Consider the following 22,096-nt stretch of genomic DNA (forward strand, 5'->3'; position numbering starts at 1 on the left):
TTCCTTTTTCCATACAATCAAGCAAGTAGGAAAATTCATCAAAGAGGGAATGTTTTGATGTAAATGGGGCGCTAATGCCATATTAGGTGGCACAGAATCAGTAGAAACGCATATAATCCATGCCAGTAAACAAGCCTCATTATTCCACAGAGCCACAATGTTGTGTCTAACCTATTGATCAGCCCCACAGTAATGGGAATTAACGTCTGCTTGCTTTTCTCAATGCTTAATGCTAATTTCTTCTGACTTAAATGGAGGCACTTTGCAGGAAACCCTGACATTGAAGTGTTATCTGTATAGAAACCCAATGACATCATGTCTATTTTTTTCCCAAATGTCATCATAATCTGATCAAAATTTTTTTCAGTTCAGCTAACTAATAGACCAACAACACAACCTCACTTGACTTGGGCAATGAGATGGAGAGTTGTGATGTGAAATTTAGGGCGAAAAATGGGGAGATGGGGCACCGGAGCAGTGCAAATTGAAAACAGTGGAAAAAAAAGAGAGCAGACAGAGGAAGAGAGAGCAGCTGATAAGGAGGAGAGCAGCAGCAGAATATAGAAAGTGTGGGTAAAGAGCGAGGGAAGGAGGGAAACGATAGCGGCGCACAGGGGATAGGTGAGATATGGAGATAAATGGGAAGAGGCGACGTGGGTCACAGAGCTAGATTAGAAACAGCAGAGGTCTGCAATAGAGGACAGAGAGGGAGATTTAACAGCGGGGGCCCAGGCCGCCGGTGACAGAGACAGAAATGGAGTTTGGAGCTGTGTTCAGCCTAGAAGGGGAAAAAAGCCCACAGATTGGAGACAGAAATAAAAATGCATTGGAGACCTTGCAGTCGTTGGTTTGATTCCCAGTACCTTAAAACCAAGATTTTGAGTGTTTGCCCAGCAGAACAGTATTCAGTGAGATAAGAGGCCTAATTTGTCTTGGAAGAGAAAGCCTTTAATTCTGGGTGATTTTTAAATGTATTCTTCACTAGGATGTGGTCAGCACCCTCAGGCGAGGCTTTGGCTGAGCTGCTAAATCTGTGCAGAGCCGGTGGGCTGCTAGCGTCGGTGTAAGCTAGCTTGGTTTGTCCTTGGTGGCTGAGGCTAGGCCGCTAGGCTGGTCTGAACTGTAATTGGATTAGAGATCTCTGCGTTGCATCAGGCAAGGCAAGCCCAGTATACACACACACATACTTTAAAAGCAGAAAGGCCTCAGGGAGCCAAGTTCATCTCAGTACTCGAGGCTCTACTCCTCCTCCGCCTCATTCTTCTCTCTCAAACTTTCTTCTTTCCTCAGTGTTCTGCTATTTTCTTTATCCCCCTTTTAATCAACAACCCACCCCTTCCCTCTGGCTCTTACATTTATGTGTAGGTGGGTGCATCTTTGTGCTTGAGCCTGTTCGTGTTTGTGCATGTATATGGGTGGTTGACGTGACGCTCAATTTTTGTGTTCCCAGTGACAAATATTACTCAAATTTGATAATATTTCATTAAAATTAATGTTTTAATATGCAGTTCATTCTTCTACATCTAATCCATCTGCAAACAATGAGTATCGTTCTTCAACTATGCAAATATTCTGTTTTGAACATGACATTTGTCCACCGGTGCAACTGTACTAGGTAGCATTACTTATCTTAAAACAACTGTAATTTAATGAAAAATTAATCTAAATACATTAAAATACTTGAATGCATGTCATACGAGTGTTTACTTAATGAATCTAGAGGATATAAGTGTTAAGGTCCCTATGTAGAGTTATTATGACACATTACATTTTGTCCGCAAAACTGGTGTCCTCCTGGAGCAACGGCATTATGTAGATATAAAACAGGCATTAATGTGACCACCCCATTACTGAGAGGGGTCCTTCCAGAATCAGGAAGGACAGAAGACATCTCTGGAGCAGGTGGACTGCACACAAGATCACTTCTGTCTCAAATATTTTCATAATATTACTATTTCCGTGCAGTGTTGGAACTGGTCGTCTTAAGGTAGTCCTTTGGTACAACGCAGTTTAAGTATTGATCTGAATATTTTTATCAATTTACATTGATTGATAATTGAAAATAATGTAAACCTTAACACTGTTACTCAGGATGAAGAATGTCTCTCATATAGCTAGTCCGCAAACTAGCATTGATTTCGAAAATGTCCACTGGTGAAACGCACTGTCCTATAGTACAACATGAAGTCAGTTTCACTTATTTTTTTCCTTTACTCCTATCATAATGAAAATTAACATAGTGAAAGCAAACATGTAAACAAACATTTTTTGTATTACAAGTTTTATTGAAAAATTAGTTTTAATATGCAAAAGAGATATAATCCTAGTCTAAAAAATGAATGGAGGTTAATGGACGGCCGCATTTGGATGGCCTGTCCTACCTGGCTGACGGGAGCTTCTCTGTCCTGCTTGGGGATTTTTCTCCTCTGTTGCCCCCCTCACCTGTGGGGTCCCTCAGGGCTCTATACTAGGTCCCATCCTCTTCCTATTATATATTTTACCCCTAGGGGACATCCTAGTCAAACATAACATCTCCTTCCCTGTTTTGTTAAAGCTAGTTTGATTTCCATGTTGAAAGTGAGAGGCTGAAATGACCACCAAAGAAAGGTCTAGGAAGTTTAGGGAGAGGCTGAATGAAGATCCTGAGAGGAAAGAGAACTTCCTGAGAGAGAGACGCAGAAAGTAAATTTGACAATGTTTGATAATTAATTTGACTTTGTACACGACATGGGCATACTAGTACTCTGTTGTCCAATGGTGCAACGGAATGTCCTGTGGTGCAACAAATTGAATTGTGAGTGGAAAAGGTATTTTAATGAAAAATGTATGTAAAAAGTGTGGGATAGTACAATAATGTTATCATCACTATGCAGCTATAAGGATGAAATGAAGATTCCTTGGGTTTTATACCAATTATAATGAACGTAACCCAGGCATTTGGGTGAAGTCTCTATGTGTACATCTTATAGTATATAAATAACATAATTCTGAATTTTTTGGGGGTATGTTTGATGTGGAAATATAATTGGGACAAACTAATATGCCTTTGGCTTATCAATCTTATCTGTCCAACATTCTCTGAATTAAATAATGACATTCTTTATTGTGTTGCACCGGTGGACACATTTTAGGACTACCACACCAAAAAGTGAATAATATGTAAAGAATTAGAAATGGACACATTCAGTTTTGAATTATTCACATATAAGGGAATATAATTATATATCATTTGACATATATTTTTGAATTATTATTTTTTTCACTTTGAATTTGAGTTCACGTCAACCACCCATATATGGATCAGCCCCGTGCCATGGAGACCCTCTCTAAATGGGATTACAGGAGTTGCAACGGAGCCCATGCTGAGAATGCCCTGGAGAATAAACGACATGAAGAAGAGAGGAAAAAATAGATAGAAAAGATAAAACGTGAACCCTCATACTGAACATGATAGATGTGAATATAAAAATGTCCTACTTTGAGTGAGGGAGCTACTCTTAACCTTTCTTTTTTAAATGGTGAATTTCCTGTTTAGCAGCTTTGGACAGGAAGTGAAAATAATGTCATGGGTGGTGTGCATCCTGATTGTCTCATTTCTGCACAGGCTAAATCTATGAATAGTAGTACTTATTTCTTTAAACTTGATTAGAGGTTATGTGGGTACAGTATGTCTCTTCGTAGCACATCCATGTAAATTAAGTGATATGAAGGTGTTTTCATGATGCTTTTTGTAGTTTAGCTGAGAGGCCTTCGGTGGCCACACCAGATTCCATTCTCAAATTAAACACTTTAAATTTTCTTGAAATATTTAACATTAATTGCACTTTTTCAAATAATCATCTTTAACTTTGCAGAATCCACTTGAACCACTCTCCATATCGGCACTGATTAGATCCACAACACAGCACTTATTTACAAAGATAATCCATTACTTAAGTTATCGTTTGACTGGTTACAGCATCTAGCAGTCTATTTTTTTTTTTTTTGGAGTCTTGTGCAGTGCTCACAGGATGAGAGGTTTAGGGAAATGTGGTGTGAATAACCTGTTCAACTGACTTTAATAGTTTAGTAAAAGACACCTGACTGTCCTGTTGTCATATGAACTAACCACAGGCACCTGCTTTGTTTATGGACTCATAGCAATGTGCTGCTGCAGAATGAATTTGGAAATGAATATAAGCACTGGAATGGATATTTTCGAGATTTTATTTTTTTAATTTAAAGGAATGTTTTTGGCCTGCTGGGGGGTCCACCGGGCCTGTAATTATAGTGGCAACATCAAATCAAAACATCATCAAAGTTACCAGTAGATATTACAGTAATCACACTCCACTATCTGTAAGGAGGGTGCAGCAGTTCCACGAAATAATATTGTGCCAAGAAACAAAATAAAACCAAAATGAAATTGACTTTTTCTGCCTGACCTGCCAAGGAAGAACAGTGCACTAAAAGGTGTCAGGTGTTCCTTAAGTGTGACAGGGCGTGGTTAGGTGCGTTGTTTTTGAGGTTTGTTGGACAGGTTTAAACATGAGATCGCCCAAGAGAAGACATGAAGGAAAGTAACTGAAGTTCAGCAACCCATATTAAGAGATGCAGGAGAAAAAAAGGATTTCCTTTGTGTGTTTGTACATGTATATGTGTGTTCACACTCGCAGAGCACATGTGGATGCAGTTGAGGCAAGAAATCAAACAGGCAGTATGATTAGAGGGAAAACGGCGATAGAAAGGGCTTAATAGCTGACAGGCCGGCACCAGCAGCCATATGTTTCATATGTGCCCGCTGACAACCCTGCCGTATGGCTCTGATCTGTCCATATGGCCTGTACATCCCCTCAACTTCCTGCCACCATGACGGCCAAGGCGATGGAGGGAGCGGACAGCATGTGGACGGAGATGAAGGGAGGAGGAGGCTGTAGCTCTGATGTGGGATGATCTTAGGAGTGGCACATTGTAATTGATGCAAAACACCCAAATCCACACCCAGCAGATATCACTCGGTGCCAAAGTTTCAAACCTGCACCACCTATTAGCAAGGGAAATAACAGCAGCAGCCGAGCCTCGTGCACAGCCCGCTCTGACCTGCTAAACATGAATGACACAAGCCAGCTCCAGGAGGTGCTGAGGAGGAGGAGGAGGATGTTTTTGAGTGAAGAGATTGACTTGGAATGAAGGGTAAAGGGAGAGCAGAGAGGGAGCTGGTGTTCAGGGTCGTCCCATTTCCGCTGCTGGGTTGGGGTCACTGTGTGGGAGCTGCTGACTGGGCCTCCCAGGAGTGAGCCAGAACAGCTCAAGGCTGGACACAACACAAAAACAAGACACACAACAGAGGAGTTGACCCCTATAAGGCCTCTGATGTCCCCTTGAGGAAGTGTGTGTGTGTAAACATGGATAAGTCTGACTGACTGAGGGCTTACAGACGGCCACGCTGGGGAACACACTCTGTTCGTGTGCCGTCCGCTTCATGCACACACAATACAAAGTACTTCATTATAACACAGTCAAGGTCTTGCATACACAGCTGTCTGGCGTGATGTCACAACACTAGCCTTTTCTTCTCTGTTGTGCGCTCCCAGCCGTAGACCTGCAGAACGTGACCTTTCTAAAAGCCCTTTTAATCACCGGTGGTCTCTGAGCTGGGCGGCTCGTGACAAATGCTAACACCCAGCCAACAGCCTGGTAGCATTAGGAGCTAGGTTAAAAGCTAGCTGCACTTAAGACTGGCTGTGAACACAGGGAATTATGAGGAGTGGGAGCAAGGCCAGCAGCTCACTTTGCCACAGTTTAATCCAGGAAGGAAGGAAGGAAAGACTCCTCATCATTACGTGAAACGCAGAGCTTCCCTGAAATGTGTAACACAATATTTCAAGCTAGTATAAAGTAACTGTTAACCAATAAGAAGTCATCCTTTTTTTTTTATAAATCCTGAATATGTGGCAAAGTGCAAGACAAAAACATTTGGACAAACATGTTGAAGAAAAGTCATATCTCCACCCAGGAAGCAGAAAAAATGGGGAGTCTAGGTCTGTTCTGTCTTCCTCTTCTTTCCAGTATGATCCTTTTATCTCCAATTTTATCTACACAAACTCGTTTTCTGCTTGCTGTCTGACCCGTACTCCCAGCAGAGGTTTTCTACCTACAGTAGCTGCCGCGCACTGGAAGCCTGGAGTGGACTGAGTCATATATCAGGGGGAGTGTGCGGAGCAGAGCAGGCTACCACAGATTAGAGGTGAGAGGAGTATGCTGCTGATTTATTACCAGCCGTTAGCTGGTTAAATGAGGCTAAGTGAGCTGGCCAGCTCGGGGAGGTGAGATGGAAGAGATTAGCCTACATGAAGAGCGATGGAGGGGAGAAGATCTGCGAAGCGAACGGTGACTCCTGACCTCCTGTCTTTGCATACTGTTTCTCTTTATCTTCTCCCTCCTCTGCCCTGCTGCTCTGCTCTGCCCTTCTCTTCGTCCTCGGTTCCTCCCTACAAGCATCTCATGCTGCCTCTGCAGAGCTGGGCCGGTTATGTTAGGCTTTCTGAGAAAAGGCCGGCGGCATTCTGTGTCATCTAATTATTAGGCAACATGTTAGTGCTTGTCATTGTCACTGGCAGTCCTGTTTGTTCTGTGTGCAGCATTGCGGCCTTGAGCCTGACACATTCACATAAATAATATACCTGTCTGTTGAGGAGGGATTAAACACTGAAAGGGAATAATTGAGTGTTTATAAAAGTTCTGATGCATATTTGAGCCACAACAAGGAAACGGCTTTAACCAAATAGTTGCACCTCTTTTGGCAAATATGTTGATACATTATAATGGTCACCTTTTAGCTCCTCAAGTATGAGGATTTGATTGATTTATAGATAGATAGAGAGATAGATAGATAGATCGACTTTATTTATCCCAAGCTAGGAAATTACAGTGTAGCAGCAGCATTACACACAGAGACAATGACAACACAATTAAATAAGAACAACCTAGGCATATTTCAAGCAATAAAATATAAAAATACAATAAAAAATAAAGTGTCTAAAGAAGGAATATGTATTAAGGAGTAGAATAGAATTCCAGTGCAGAATAAATATGAATATACAGTATAAAAATGTTGGTGCTATGAAACAAATAAGGTGCAATGAACAGTGTGCATAAAAACACATAAAGTGCATAGACAGTATGTAATGAACCAGACTATTATTTGTTATTGTACAGTGTGATGGCATGTGGCAGGAAATATTTTTTGTATCTGTCCCTTTGACAGCGGAGCTGGAGCAGCCTGTGAGAGAATTTGCTGCTCTTTTCTATATTACTTGGTTATTTTGGTCGCTATTTCCTGATTAGTTCTGAATGAAAAAACATATTGATGTGTGGGCTGATGAAAAAAAGAAAACAAAAATCCCATGTCAGAAAACAAAATGTGTAAAAAAAGAAAAATGACACTTGACTGCATCTCTCATTGGACTTCCCCTGCTTGATAGCTACTCATGTTCTTTGCAGTGAGGCAGGGTTTGTGTTTCAAATGTGTCGTCTCACAGCCCAAGCCAAGATAGGTGGAATGCCCCTTTTTAATAAAACTTGACCCTCCTGACTCCACTTCAAAAGGCAGGATCTGACAGGAGTGACTGATAGGAATAGTAAAGGTCTATGTATGGCCCTGGGATGAGGCTATATGTGTTCAAACTGGTGTGCTGGATATCCGTTCTGTAAGCTGTTTCTGTCCTCCACCTTTGGATGATGTGTCAGTTTGCACGTTTGTTTCGTGTGGGGACAAGAGAGAATGAGAACATCCGTTTCCTCTCGTGGAGGAACAGTAGGTCAGGGGTTTTGGTCCGCTCTGTTGAGTTCATGTGTTGCTCAGGGCCAAGAGAGGAGGGGAGGGGGCAGGAATATAGTGCACGCAGATGGGACATTTGTTCTAATCACTGGGGATTGTATGTAGCCTTAGCAAGGTGGTCGGGATTCTTTCATGTTAGGAAATTTTTAGCTTTGCAGCATTTTCTTTGCTATTTTTAAAGTGAGGTTTGGTGCTGTCTGACGCTGCCTGAATGAAGGGAAGTAACATTTTTGAGGTCATAGGTCTTTCTGTCTTTTTTTGGTCTCTGTTCGTCTCCTTTTTCTGTTTATATTTGACGTCATTGCAGTTATCTGTGCTCTGACTGCATGTTTGCTTGTTCGGCCTGGGTGTGTGTCCTCACGTACACCTGTATCCATGCCTCTGTTTGCATATAGCCTTGTGTTTGCCTTGTGTTTGCCTTGTGTGTGTCTGTGTGTCAGTGTTATTCCTTTACCTCCCTCTCTGCCCCACCCTGTACTGTAACTCTCCTTTCCTCCTCATTGTTCTGCCTCTCCACCAACCCAGGGAGTCTGGAGCAGGAGCTCGCAGGAAGTCTTCGTCACTTGTTGCGTTGAAGGGAAAGCAAACAGTGAGATGCACAAACACAGGAAATGCTGCCTTCCTCATGCGTGCTCCAGCTGGCCGTCTGTCACTCTGCGCGGTTTTATCAGAAAGTAGCAACGTGAGCGCCGTCTCTAACCGCATGCGTCTTTTTCTGTCTCTCGGTCTCCATCTCGCTTAGTTGACGTGTCCTCTTCGCTGTCAGCGATAAGCACTCTGGCTCTGTGCAGCTGCACTGTATGCCTGAATACTGCTAATTTACCATTGTGTTGTATTTTAGATTAGCTACTTACACAGTGGAATGAAGTGGCCTCTGGGAAATTAATGTGATGTCATTCCATGTACCGTTATAGTCCGTATTCATATCAACATGAATGATGAACATGCTCAAAAAAACAAAAAGGGCCAGAAAATGTATGAAACATTTCCAAAGCTGTTGGCTGTGATCACAATTTAAAGGGAAACTATCTTAGCTTCATCCAGACACCCTCTAAACTCAGGTTTCTCTCTTTCAATTAAGTCAAACTAGTGATTTACGTTGCTTACTCTGCTGTTCCAACAATGAGTGAGATATGGAAATATTGCAATAAAATCACCTTGCTGTTATTTGCTGTTATGTTTGCAATACAAGCAAAGACAACAAGGACCAGAGTTTCATCCCACAACAACTGCAGCTAAAATAGCACTAGCAGTTTTTCACACTGCAGATAATGATGAAAATCTGTGAATTTTCCCTTTTTTAAGGAGGATTTTTCATTTTATGCTTTGATTGCAACATTTTTCTTATAACCTAGAAACTTTAATAACGTACATAAATTCTTCATTGTGCTTCTTCCCTGTTTTGCTCCTAGCAACCATATTATTTCCTCTTGCCTTATATTACAGTGAGACCTTCACTGAAGCTGGTATATTAGAGTTATCTATCTGGAGTGAATCTCTAACAGCTGAAAGGTGAGCAGCTGTGGTCAGAGGTGGTTAGAGGTCACTAATCTTTTCAAAGACTGCGCAGAGACTGGATAATACACACACACACACACACACACACACACACACCTAAGTCATTGACAGCCTGCCGCTGTCGGGCCACAGCTCAGTGTTTGGTAATGCGGATCAGGATGGGTCACACTATCACTGCTGTAAAAATAGTTGAGAAATGATCTAAGGGGCGTTTGTGCTGCGTCTGTAATTTTTGGATATGACTGCAGAAAGCTTGTGAGCAGTTTTCAATTTTCTTTGGCTTAGCTGCATTAAAAGACATTTAAAATACCACCTGGGGCTGTTGAGGTTAATTATAATAACTCATAGAAACTCCTTACTGGATCAATTACTGACTTTAATGCAATCTGTCCGTCTATTCCTGCGACATTCGCTGATTGTCCGTTTTTATTTAAACACAAGTATTACTAGACTGATACCAGACTAAGTATGTCTATAGAAAACAACATGAATTACACCAAATGTATTAATACTATAAATCTCTGACTCAGATATGCACCATTTGTTCTGTTTTACAGATAATTAAGTCAGTCGGCCTGTGATGTCACTTGTGGGTTGCTTAATTCACCAAATAAGACTTATGGAGTCTGGTAGGACCTGTGAAGAATAGCCTGTGTTTTGATGACGCTAAAAGAGATCCTAATGCTATAAATAGAACAAAATGACCTTGAACTTAATATTCCGATGTGCTTTGAAACCTTCCCCTGCCATGGTTTGACCAGCTTGCCATGTTCTGTTGTTTGCGGTTTCTGCGATCTCTGGGCTGGTTATATTACCACCTCAATAGAAACTAAGCCACAGCTCAGGACATACTAGTCTTGTTTGTCCAAAACTGCATGCATCTGTTCATTTGAGCTTCTGCTTGACTTCATGAATAACTGACTGTAGACAGAATTTATATGTTGTTCCATTTTTTACCACAAGAGGGCAGCACATTTCCAGTTCACATGACTGCCCTATGGGCAGGGACATGCTGCTGGGCAAAAAATGCTTACCTGTCAAAAGTTAGGTAACGTTTTTAGGTCAATCGTATTGGTTTTAGCAGGTCATAGGACTGTTTTCCAAGAGAGGGTAGTGTGTGCTCTGACTGTTGAGACATCAGGAAATCAAAAGGAAAAGAGATTCAGCAGACAGTTGGTGGTGATGGAATAAAAAGAAATATAGATAAAAGTAGAGTGTGGAAGAAGGAAGAATGAGAGGCAGTGAGAGAGATCCAATGAGCATGAAATCAGATCTTGTTGCATAATCATGGCTTGCAGGTCTTCCCAGTGTGCACCGGGCTCTGTCGGCTCTTTCCAGTCCAGTATCACATGACCGTATCAAGCGACTGCAGTACTAAACCAGCAATACCAGTGCAGCAGCAGCCGGAGGCAGACACACAGATCAATAGTGCTGTTCTTCTCTCTGCTGAGGCATTTTATTATTCTTTCTCTTTGAGTGTTATTTTTTATATTTACAAGTAGAGTTTAGGGGGTAATTTGGATATTGAAATTTTGATTTATCAGTTGTTGCACACTTCAGTCATTCAATGCTTAAGGAACACTGGTGTTTTATGCCTCAATTCCATTCTCTAGTCTTAAGTTTTTAAGGTTTTCCACCAATGTGAAACCTCTCTCCAGGATTTTTGTTTTCTTTGCTGAAGGTATGCTTTGAGGATGTTGTACCGTCTTTCTGAACATAGCTGTGTTCATCCTCTGTCTGAAACTCTCTTCTTGGCGCATCTCTGCACCATCATTTAACACAGGCAGTGCAGTAACAGTCCTATATATAGTGTAGTTGTGACATAACAATCTTACAGAAGTCCCAACGGCGTGTTTAAAGGCACAGTTTCTAAATATGGCTGTGTGCATTCTCGACAGAATACATTTTCATACTTTCATTAGTATTCGTATAGCACCTAGACCTGCTTTAAAAGAAAAAAAAGACAAAAATCTCACTTTTTGCAATGCCAAGCTTTATATAGGGTGCTCAATGACTCGCCCTAGTGGTTTTGTTAGTACTACAGGCCTCTCTTCTCCCTCCATTCATTACATGCCCTCAATGTCTTTCACATACCAGCAATACCAGACGTCACTGAAGCATCAGCGCTGCTTTCTTTCACCTTCCCTCCCTTGTATTTTTTCATTTTCTTTTTTTAATCTTCTATCCTCACCTCCTCCCTTCCATCACTGGTGCAAAGCCTTTATTCACATGCCAGCAATACCAGACTGCATACCAGTCAGCAGGACATCAGTGACGGCCTACACCTCTGCCTGCTGCCCTCCTCTCATCACCGCCCCTCAGGCCCAGCTCCACTCACTTAGCACTGCAGTGCCGGAGATATCTGTTCTCACCACATGAACACTGCATTACTTCTAGTCAACAGCAGGTGGCATCATAGTTCCACCGTCCTCAGCAGCTCCCAATAGCAGTGCTTCACTGAGCAGTGTCCATCATGACTCTCCACTCTCAGGATGGATGATTTTTCCATGGTCCTTAAAGCAGCTATTCTCAACCTTGGGGTCGCGAGATGATTTCTGGGGGTCGCCAAATTATCTCCACTGTGTTAAAGTGTGTTTTAATCTTTTTGGTCATTTTGTGTCTTTTTTGGTCATTTTGTGTCTTTTTTTTTGGTCATTTTGTGTCTTTTTTGGTCATTTTGTGTCTTTTTTTGGTCATTTGTCTTTTTTGGTCATTTTGTGTCTTTTTTAGTCAATTGGTGTCTTTTTTGGACATTTTGTGTCTTTTTTTAGTCATTTTGTGTCTTTTTGTGGTCATTTTGTTTCTTTTTTGGGTGATCTGAACTGTGCGTGTGAGATTCTGTTCAGTGAGCGGGGGTCGCGGACAACATGCATGTTAAATTGGGGGTCGAGACTCAAAAAGTTTGAGAACTACTGCCTTAAAGGAATATTTAACCCCCAAACTGATCATTTATATATCAATTACTCAAAATGTGTTTACCTTGAATTTGATTTTTTTCCCTCATGCCACCAAGGTAAATCAAAAATCAAAAATGTAGTAAAGTGAAATAATTGAAGTGAAAGGAGGCCACAACAGCGAGACCATATCAAAACTTTTGTTTACAAACTCACACACAACTCGTGAAGTTTAATCCAAGTCTCACAACTTTTTAGCTCTGTACTTCCCAAACGCATGCATTTTTGATAAATCCTAACTATTTACAACAATTTTAGGTACTATTGATGCATAAGGTTTTAGTTGTAAGGTTTTAGGGAAAATGCATGTGTTTGGGAAGTGCTCATGAATTAAAGGTAACACTGGGTGAGGACCTGATTTTGCCAATTATGATTTTGGTGATGAAGTATTCCTTTTTAATGCACATTTTGAGAACAAATACAAGAATTTTGTTTTTTATTCATTATTTGCTCTATAAAATGCCAGAAAATGGTGAAAAATGTCCCAGGCTGCCTGACCAACTCTTCACCAGTGTGAACTGTCCTCATAAGAAACTCATATCAGCAAAGTAACTATGGAAAATGAAAAAAGTGTTTTGGGTTTTTTTTACAAATTAGATGGTTTTCCAAAGTTGGCGCTTAGCTTTACATTCTTTAAATGCCTGAGCAGTGATGAGTGCATGGGTAAGGTTGCATTTAATTTCCTGGAATTTAAAATGAAACCAAAGCTGTCCAGATATGGAAAGATAATACTGATTGGGTGCAGAGCCCAGAAACACCCAGACATAACATTTGACTTTTGGGGCATCCGGGAGACATTTAAGAAAATGTCAACATCACTGTCGTTTACCAGTTATTTCACACTGAACTCTAACACATTTCTACATACTGAGAGACTAGTAGGAGACTATATTGTGTGAAGCTACCTCAGCTTTGTACTGATGGTTGTGCTGACAGAGACAAGGAACAGCAGCCTATAGGGCAACTAATTGGACAGACGGAGACAGACCCTCTGAGGTAACTCTAAAGGTGAGTTATTAGTGGTGTCCCCTCTCACTATAGACCAGACAGTATGTGAAAGACAGACACAGACAGACTGACCGACTCCTGGCGTCGCTCAGCCGGGCCGTATATATAGGCCCTTTCATAGTTCACCCCTTGGCATGGTCCCACCTCACATATACCTCTTACTGTGCTCTGTGTGTGCTCGTTTGTGTGTGTTGAAACATATTTAGGGTGTGTGGGTGAGAGAAACAGTGTGTCCTTGGTTCTTGGCAGCGAGGCCCTATGTACATTAAATTGCGTAATACACACATGTTAGCAGTTTCATAAGATTCATCTTTTTTTGGCATTACGTGTGTGTGTGTGTGTGTGTGTGTGTGTGTGTGTGTGTGTGTGTGTGTGTGTGTGTGTGTGTGTGTGTGTGTGTGTGTGTGTGTGTGTGTGTGTGTGTGTGTGTGTGTGTGTGTGTGTGTGTGTGTGTGTGTGTGTGTGTGTGTGTGTGTGTGTGTGTGTTACATTCCAAAATGTTTACATTTTATTATTTCCCAATTAAGTATTTTAGCCTTTTGTGTAATTAGTGTATTAACTTTGTTTTTATATATTTTTAACTGTATTCATGACTCATTATTTTTGATTAAAATTGAGAGATTTTTTTATTTTATTTTAATTTGACTGAATATTTAAATAAAATATTTTCTACAACCGAGGAAGACAGATGGAGAGTTTTTAAAGGCAACAACCTTGAACGCATATTCAGTGGTTAATTTCCTTCTTTTTTTTTTCTTGCAACAGAAAATAAAATAACTTTTAAATATGTTGTAATATAAAATCAAGCAGAAAATCTATTTCAACATTTCTGCTTATTAAGAGATTGATAAAAAGCATACTACAAGATGTTTGTAAAACTTGCTTCCAACTCAATATAATCATAGTTTTATCCTGTGTGTGTGTGTTGTGTGTGCGTGTGTGTTGTGTGTGTGTGTGTTTTCTGTCAGTATCACCTCTGTACTGGGGAACTTGGCACATGCAGTGACATGGTCTCTCTAAAAGCTCTCCTCTCACACATGCACTCAAGTTGCTGGAGCCACAGCAGAGTATGTGTTGTGCCCGTGTTTGTGTCCATCTGTGTGTGTGCTTGTGCACTGCGGTCCAGTGCTCAACTCTGCAATGTATTCCTGGAAAGCCTGTGTAGGAGTGGAGGGGCCAGGGCTATTCCACAGTCGCACCGCAGCCAGCGATGACTGCTTTCTGGAAGCTTCTCTGTCACTTGGAGCGAGGCAGAGAAAAGAGACGTGCTCATGAGTATTTTTACTTTAATCCTCGACATCAACACCTTCGGCGAAAATGTGCAGCTCTCTCTTCCAGAGGAAAAAAAGGGAACGCATAGACTGGCATCTTTTAACACCATTTGTATGCATGGACACGCACTTAAAAGTTCACATCATTATTACACAACATGCACCGGGAGGAGGAATGTTGGGAGGGTTGAGCTGGATGGACAGAAGGGGAGAAGCGAAAGAGGGGGGGATGCATGGAAAAAAGGCTTGGATAATAGTGAGGGTTGCGAAAGAAGCAAGAAAGCTCAAATTAGCTTAATGAAGGGGCTGCAAAAGGAGCAATAAAATCAAGGGAAGTTAAGGTGCAGGCGGTGAATAAGTGCAGGAAGGAGGAATGGATTGAGACTGAATAGGAGGAAGAAAGGGGGGGGGGGTTGTTTTGAACTGCATCAATAAAGCTCAGGCTAATTGCTAATGCCTCTGTGTTCTGCAGTATTCACCCTCTGTTCCTTCAACCATCCTCCCTCTTTTTTTGGGACTCCAAGTCTCCTCAGAGTCTTCTCATCTTCTGTTAACCATCTTCCTCCCATCTTCCACCTCCTCTCCTCCCTCCAGTGGCTGTTGTGTAACTCTGCAGTGACTGACTGAGCAGCAGCAGCAGCAGCAGTGATGCGATTGATCAGCAGTTCTTGTGCCAGGCTGCTCTTATTGTAATAAACGAGCTTGGAGCCGTTGAAACCGACCCTGAGTGCTTTTGTTGGAGTGGAGGAATCACACACACACACACACAAACACACACTGCACCGCACTCCCATGATGTAATGCTGAATAACCCTGAATGCTCTTAAACTTACCACTCGCCTGGATTCATCATTTTCTACAGTAATCCCTCCAGACCTATACACACCAAAGTTAATGAGTCATTTAGTTTTAATTATTAGATTTTTTTGTCGATATGGTGCTCAGGATTCTATTAACTGTGTGTTTGCTTGTGGATGACTTGTCTTTTAATTAATCTCTGTTGATGATTTATAGTATGAAGCTTTCAGCTAAAGATAGCTCCTTTCATTTTTTGGCTTCAAGTCACTTCTCAAAGCTTCATAAAAGTTCTAAAAATGTAATTTTAAGGGAGTCTTGACAATTATTAAAGGGCATTACTTGAAACCATAAACAGTTTCTAGTTTGGGACCCTTGTGTCATGTCTTCCTCCCCTCCCCAATGCAACTGGCTGTAAGAAAAGCACATCTGGTCTTTTCATTTTTCAGTCTTTGTGGTCTGGCTTTCTGCTAAACATATTCCCACTCTCCCTCTCCCCCATCCATCCATCTTTTCTTTTCTCCAACTTCTCTGTCCCAAGATTTTTTTTAATCCATTTAATCCAAACTTGACAAAACAAAAGCTTAGGCTCACCTGAGTTATATCTAGTGTACACAGTGGCGTAAAGATCATCCAGCAGGGGCAGCAAGCTGGCTTCCCTGAGGGCATGCATACACACCTGAGGCAGGAGGCGACTGGGTGCAGCGTTAAAGATCACACTCAATCATTGTAAAGTCATTCCAGTGTCACCTCTGTGTCTGCTCAAAGTCACTTTGACTACCCTGCCTGTCTTTTCTTTCACATTTTAACATTCCTGCAGCTCGTTTCATTGTCAATTCTCTTCTCGTGTTTGTTTGTCGGAGAGGATGCTGAAAATGCTGCGGATATTACTCACTAGCCTGCTGCTTATTATGGTTTATTATTATTGCTCGCTTGGTCATTGTCCTCACTGTGGCACTCTGTGTGAGGTCAAGAGTTCGCTGGTGCAGTAGTGGCAGATTAAATATGAACACCTCCCAGTTTTATCATTATTAGAAGGAAAATAACCACCAATTTAATCATTAGTATTAATTTAAGATGTCTTCCTTTATTAAACCACATCCTCTAATTATCTACTCTCATTTGATCCAGTGACATGTGCTAGTAATTTATCAATTAAAATGCCTAATTAGGTTCCTGGAGTGCAAACATGTTTACCAGATTTCTGTATCATTAATTGTAAAGCGTGTCCATTAGAAAGACACACACACATACACTTGGAAGGGCTACTTTGGATTTAAATGGCATTAATGGATCCTCCTCCCTATTCTTAGCTTTAAATCTGTCTCACCCTTTAGACGTTGACAGGAGCTGTGTTGGAGTCTGGTTTGTGTTCAGCATATGGCGGAATATAAATGTGTGTGTGTATATATATATATATATATATATATATATAGCTCCCTTAGATAGGAAACGCTGTTGAAACATGAGAGCCTCCCCAGCACCGTGAATGGGAAGAAAGGGCTGGCTCGCATCGATAACCATTTTTCATAAAGGTCTCACCGGTTTGTAAATGTATTTTTAATGTTTTTTTTTTATTATTTAGACGCTGCTTGAGATTGTTTTTATGTCGCCGAACCGAGCCAGAGAAGTGTATGTAGACGTGGACGTATTGAAAGAAAATATTCAAGTTTCATGTGGTGTTTTTTCAGGAGGGAAAACGCGGTGGCTTGCGTCAGCGAGGCTTTGGACACAAAGCAGACCCAGTCTCAACCAGACTCTGTGTTAATATCGCTACATTTTATTTCAAACTTACATCGCTCTGGACCGCACGCGCGCCACCGACACGAGCTCTTATTGTTTTTTAATCGAAACGCCTTCAGGCTGAAGAGTCGTTAACCCTGCCCCACGGAAACTATATCGAGGGGGGACCAGAGGAGGAGGATCTCTGAAGAACCGATAGAAAGATAGAGAGAGGTGGTGGAGGAGTGAGAGAGGACTGCAACTCCGTATTGTTCCGCGTTTGTTTGTTCTGCAGCCGTCCAGAGAACGAGAGAGAGAGAGAGAGAGAGAGAAAGAGACGGTGGGGTTTGTGTCTTTCGGGGTGCGACAAAAAGCTGAAAACACCGTCAATTCTGGATTTCTTTATCCGCTTCCTGTCGTCCAGGATGAGGTTTAAAAGGAACGGGTCCTATACGCTAAATAGGTAAGAGTCTGGTGTAATGTGCGCAGCGGTAACTTGATAATGTGTTATCCATATGGAGAGGAAGAGGAGCAGGAGGGAGGGGGACAGCACGTTTTGTTATAAGCTCATAAATCTGTTCACTTTTCTCTGTGATATTTCCATGGAGGATTACACTGGTGCTCATAGTGACTTTATAGGCTCTTTATTGGACTTCATGTTTTTTTTTTTTACATTCTATCCTGCAATAATGCTCAAGCAGACTTACTTTTTATTGCAACATTATGCGCACACATGAGCTGCCATGCACCATTGAGACCTACCTCTTTATTGTCATCTATGTTAAGGTCTTTTGAGGCTACAGCTGATGAAAAAGCAGTTATTTATAACGATAAATATGCAGTTTTGACAAAGCGAAATGCCCTCTAAAACACTAGATCATGGCTAATCAGACACTGATAATATGTCAATTTCTGTCAAGGGTCCCCTGATATCAGTGTGGCGCCCACGTGGAGTTAAATCTGTGAGGCTGGATCGGCAGAAACCTGTCTGTCTCGCTTTAAGGGGGGGTGGGCTCTCTCTTTTGTTTCCTCTCTTCCTTTATGGAAAAGAGCAAAATGATCTTTCTTTTTTCTCCCTCCCTCTTTAGTTTTCTCTCTCCTTCCCCTCTACAGAAATGCTCCCTCTTGCCGCCCCATCACCTAGCAACTTTGTATGTGTTTGTGTATGTGTGTGTAGCAGTGTGAATGATGTGCACTATGTGTGTCTGCCTCATTCCCCCTAACCCACTTTCCCCTGACATGATTGCAACAGCCTCTATTCATATCCTGGCGCTTCTAAACCTGGTCACGAGTCGGGTCTTTCCCTTACCCAGCGGTTCGGTGTCTCTCTCTCTCCTCATTGTGTTATCTCTCTAAGTCACAAGTTTATAAGAAAAATTCTTTCTTTGTGTTCGATATCCGCCAAGCAAGTCACACAGCTGAATCTTGAATTCAGCGGATGTCTTGCTTTCATTGTTGGTCTGGATTTCTTGATAAGGCTGAAAAAAATTGAGGAAGTACAGGCACAATCACTCCAGTTGACCCACAAGAGCTTGCTCATATTGTTGAAAGTGACAGTTAATTTAATGGCAGTTTCACTTCTTACACTTTTTTTCCTCTGGCTTTCCTTTTCCCCTTTTGTTACAGGGCATATGGCCTTCCGCTGTACTTGCCACACACACAAAAACCCACATCCTGACTTTTTGGTACTGAAACACAAAGGGAACTAATGAGTGCCAAACACCTACTTCATCACACAGCCGAAAATGCGAGAACGATTATTGCTGCTGTGTACCCCTCCTCCCTTCCTCCCTATTCTGTTTTCACTTAGGAAGTGTGTGCAAGAAAAGTGTGTGTTGCTACCCCCCACCCCCCGTGATCACTGTGTGTGAGAGATGATTTCACGTGTGTGTGTGTGTGTGTGTGTGTGTGCAGGTGAGAGGGATGATGTAATTAAACAGTGAAAGAGGAGGCCTGTTAGCTGCAGCTCCTGGTGACAGACCTCTAGGGAGGAGAATGGGGAGGAGGGATGACGTCATTGGATTTTAAAAGTGCTTTGCCGGGCTGCTGCGGTCCGTCTTTGTCATCTTCTATCTCGAAAAGAACAGGAGAGGAGCAGCAGAGGGAGGACGAGCTGTGTGGTCCTGCATTGTGTGCAGCTGGGTTAGGTGCTAATAGCCACTAGCTCTGGAAACTATTAAATCCATCTCACTGTTCAGGAGCTCTTTGATGAGTCGGTGACAGAATAAGAGCAGAAGCGTCCCCCTGCGGTCGCTACATAACTGCCGTCTTCTGAAGGTGATTGTGCCTTGCCTCTGTTGTCTCTTTCCTCGGCCGGCTGCAGTGATTTGTTTCCTCTCTGAACAGAGTGGCGTCAGCCCGTTTGACATTGAGCGTCACTGTTCGTCAGTTGCCTTCGTCATGGTCGGCTAATCCTCACTGCAGCCTTCAATTACACCCTCACACACACCTGGCTTCTGCTACAGCTTTTGTGCGTGTTTTGCTGTGTAAAGAAGCAAGTGATTGCTCTTCTTGAACGATGCAGAGAAGAGGGGAAAGTGATGTAACGAGGCCCGTGATTCACCCTGTGTCCTTCACCTTATTTGCCCAAACCATAACACAAGCACTCTGCAGTGATTGGCTCGCTTCCTGGGGGCTTGTCTCCGTGCTAGCCCCTCCCATCCCGTACCTCTGCATCATTTGCGTGAATGAAGAATCACCGTTATTGTATACGTGCGCATCCTGTGCTGCGTGCCGATACACGTGTGCTCAGTGTTTACTCAAGAGTTGACAGTTAGCCATCTGCTTCTGCAGCTTAGTTACATATCACTACATGTGCAAAAGCATGAAGGGGTCGTCAACTTGCTACTGATTAACTTTCCAGAGGTTTGACAGGATTGGTCTCAGATTTAGCAAACAGAGTGGGTGTTTGGTCTGTGTGAGGGATGGGTGGAGATAGGATGTTTAGGATGTATACAGATGACAGAGATTGCTGCCTCCCAGGGATAGCCCCCCCCTCTCTGTCTCTCTCTCTCTTGCTGTGTCTCTCTCTGTCCATCTCCCTCTCTCTCTCCCTCTCCTGCAGTCCACCCTGTGCTGCCCAGCAGTCAGCAGTTTGTTTATGGGAGTCTGTTTGCCAAGCTAATCTTCCCGCCTTTCAAGTGGGAGCCAGCAAGCGAATGAGAGAGAGACGGAGAGAGAGAGGAAGGGAGGGAGAGAGAGAGTGCAAGAGTGTGAAAGTGAGGCAGGCAGTTGCAGTAGTTGGAAAGGAGAGAGAAAGAGAAACATGCTCAGAGAAGTGTGTCTGCTTTTGTGAATGATTTTTGTTTTGAAAGTGTATTTCCGTGTGTTTGCTTGGCGGACTCTCCGGCCAGTCTGCGTGCATCCGTCCGTCCGTTTTGCCGGCCGTCCTGCGTGACTTGCGTTAAAACCAGAGGCCATCCCAGTAGCTGTCTGATTCCACAAGGTGATATGCTGGAGCTGCTGCACCTGTAGCCGAGCGTGCCAGAGCAGAAGCGGAGACGGGGGAGGTGAAAGGGAGGAAGGGTGCTGTGGTGTCGGAGCCTCGTCACCCCGGCTCTGCTTCACCGCCGACTGGATGGGGGTTCTGGTGTGCTGCGACTGCTTCTTCTATCGGTAGTTAACAAAGTCACTGTTCCTCTTTTTCTCCTCTCTTGACCTTTACTTCCCCTTTACTGTTATTGTTGTTGTTGTTGTTTACATCATATTTTGCTTTACATTCAGCATTATTCAACTTTCATCATCAGACCTTGATGAATGTCTCCATCTGACACCTCCTCCTCCTCCCCTCCTCCGTCCCATTCACCCTCTCTGTTATGCTGCTGCGGTTTTGTAGGAGACATTTGAGGACAGTGCTGCTGTAGCAGGCAGAGATTCTGCTGTAGTCAGACACAAGGGGTATCTTGACTTGTGGGAGGGGAGGAGGAGGAGGAGAAAGGGAGGGAGGAAGTTGAGGACAGAGGGACAGCGATGGCACAAAGCCATCCTCCTATAGCTGGCTGAAGGGAGGCGTGTTAGACGTGCTGGTTACAGTGTTTATTAGGACGGTAGGTTAGTTGGAGTGAACTGGCATGCAGCCAAAAGTCAGCTAGTCAGTCAGGCTTGTCCAACTTTTTCCTCTCATCCTCCTGCATGCCTCTTTGGCTGTGCAGCACTATTTGTTTGGACACAGTGTTCTCTGACAAGGGGGCAGGGAGGTGCTTTTTCCTTTTTTTTCCTTTTTGTTTTTGTTGTTTGCAGAGCATTGACTGTACAGACTTTGCTCTTTTTTTAAGGTCATTATCACCTGAATTTACATTTTGTTTTGCTCCTTACCTATCATGCATTGGAGAGCCTCTGCTGTGCACTCATAACTGGTTGTTGAGCTTCAGAAACAGAGTGGATGATTTAGGTTCAGCTCTCTGGCAGTTGGAGCGGAAAGGATCTGGTTCCCCTCTCTTGTGGTTGTGGGGTTAGCTGGCCTGAGACTGCCTTAACTGCTGTATAAAGGCTATATATAACTTTCTCGTTCTCTAAGGAGCGTTTTGATGATGAGGGTAAAATTGTAGCTTTAGCACAGACACACACAGCACAGCTGGATTAGATTAGGCCTCGCTATGATTCAGAACTTTGTTTACACTGCTACTCTTATGAATAACAGCCTGCCGTTTATGTGCGTATATGTATGTGTGTCATGTATCCGTGAGGCTGAACATGTGTTCTATACTGTAGTCCTCGGTGTAATACACACAGAAGCATTGTGAAGGCAGGGACTTGTGCCAGGAGTCATCATCAAGGCAGGGGTGGGACCTGGACAGCGCACTTATGTCTTATGGGCTCATTAAGACAAAATGGGCCGCCACGGCTATTTTTAGCATTTCCTCTCCCATGGCGTCTCAGTCAGCCAATCAGGTGGCTTGGCGGTGATGTTATATAGCTTGATTGATGTGTATTTTTTTGGAGGCACACCCATCCAAACAGGTCCTCATTGACCTCGGCCCGGCCAGCCCTGCGTCCCCTGGGCTCCGGTG

At 42.8% G+C, this 22,096-nt stretch overlaps 1 protein-coding gene across 3 annotated transcripts in view; it reads left to right on the forward strand.

Moving 5' to 3' along the window:
• mob2a (MOB kinase activator 2a) overlaps positions 1-22,096 on the forward strand; it is a 65,616-nt gene that overhangs the window by 10,122 nt on the left and 33,398 nt on the right. Inside the window, exon 1 of one of the 3 annotated variants that reach the window (XM_059334977.1) lies at positions 17,407-17,550. The exons of 1 other annotated variant lie outside the window; for it this stretch is intronic. In XM_059334977.1, the coding sequence (XP_059190960.1) occupies positions 17,513-17,550 (38 nt within the window). In that variant the 5' untranslated portion in view covers positions 17,407-17,512. Of the gene's footprint in view, positions 1-17,406; positions 17,551-20,325; positions 20,703-22,096 lie in introns of those variants that run through there. One more of the 3 variants, XM_059334976.1, reaches the window with a different exon arrangement.

This window comes from Centropristis striata, chromosome 6 (genome assembly GCF_030273125.1).
Source record: "Centropristis striata isolate RG_2023a ecotype Rhode Island chromosome 6, C.striata_1.0, whole genome shotgun sequence".
Lineage (NCBI taxonomy): Eukaryota > Metazoa > Chordata > Actinopteri > Perciformes > Serranidae > Centropristis > Centropristis striata.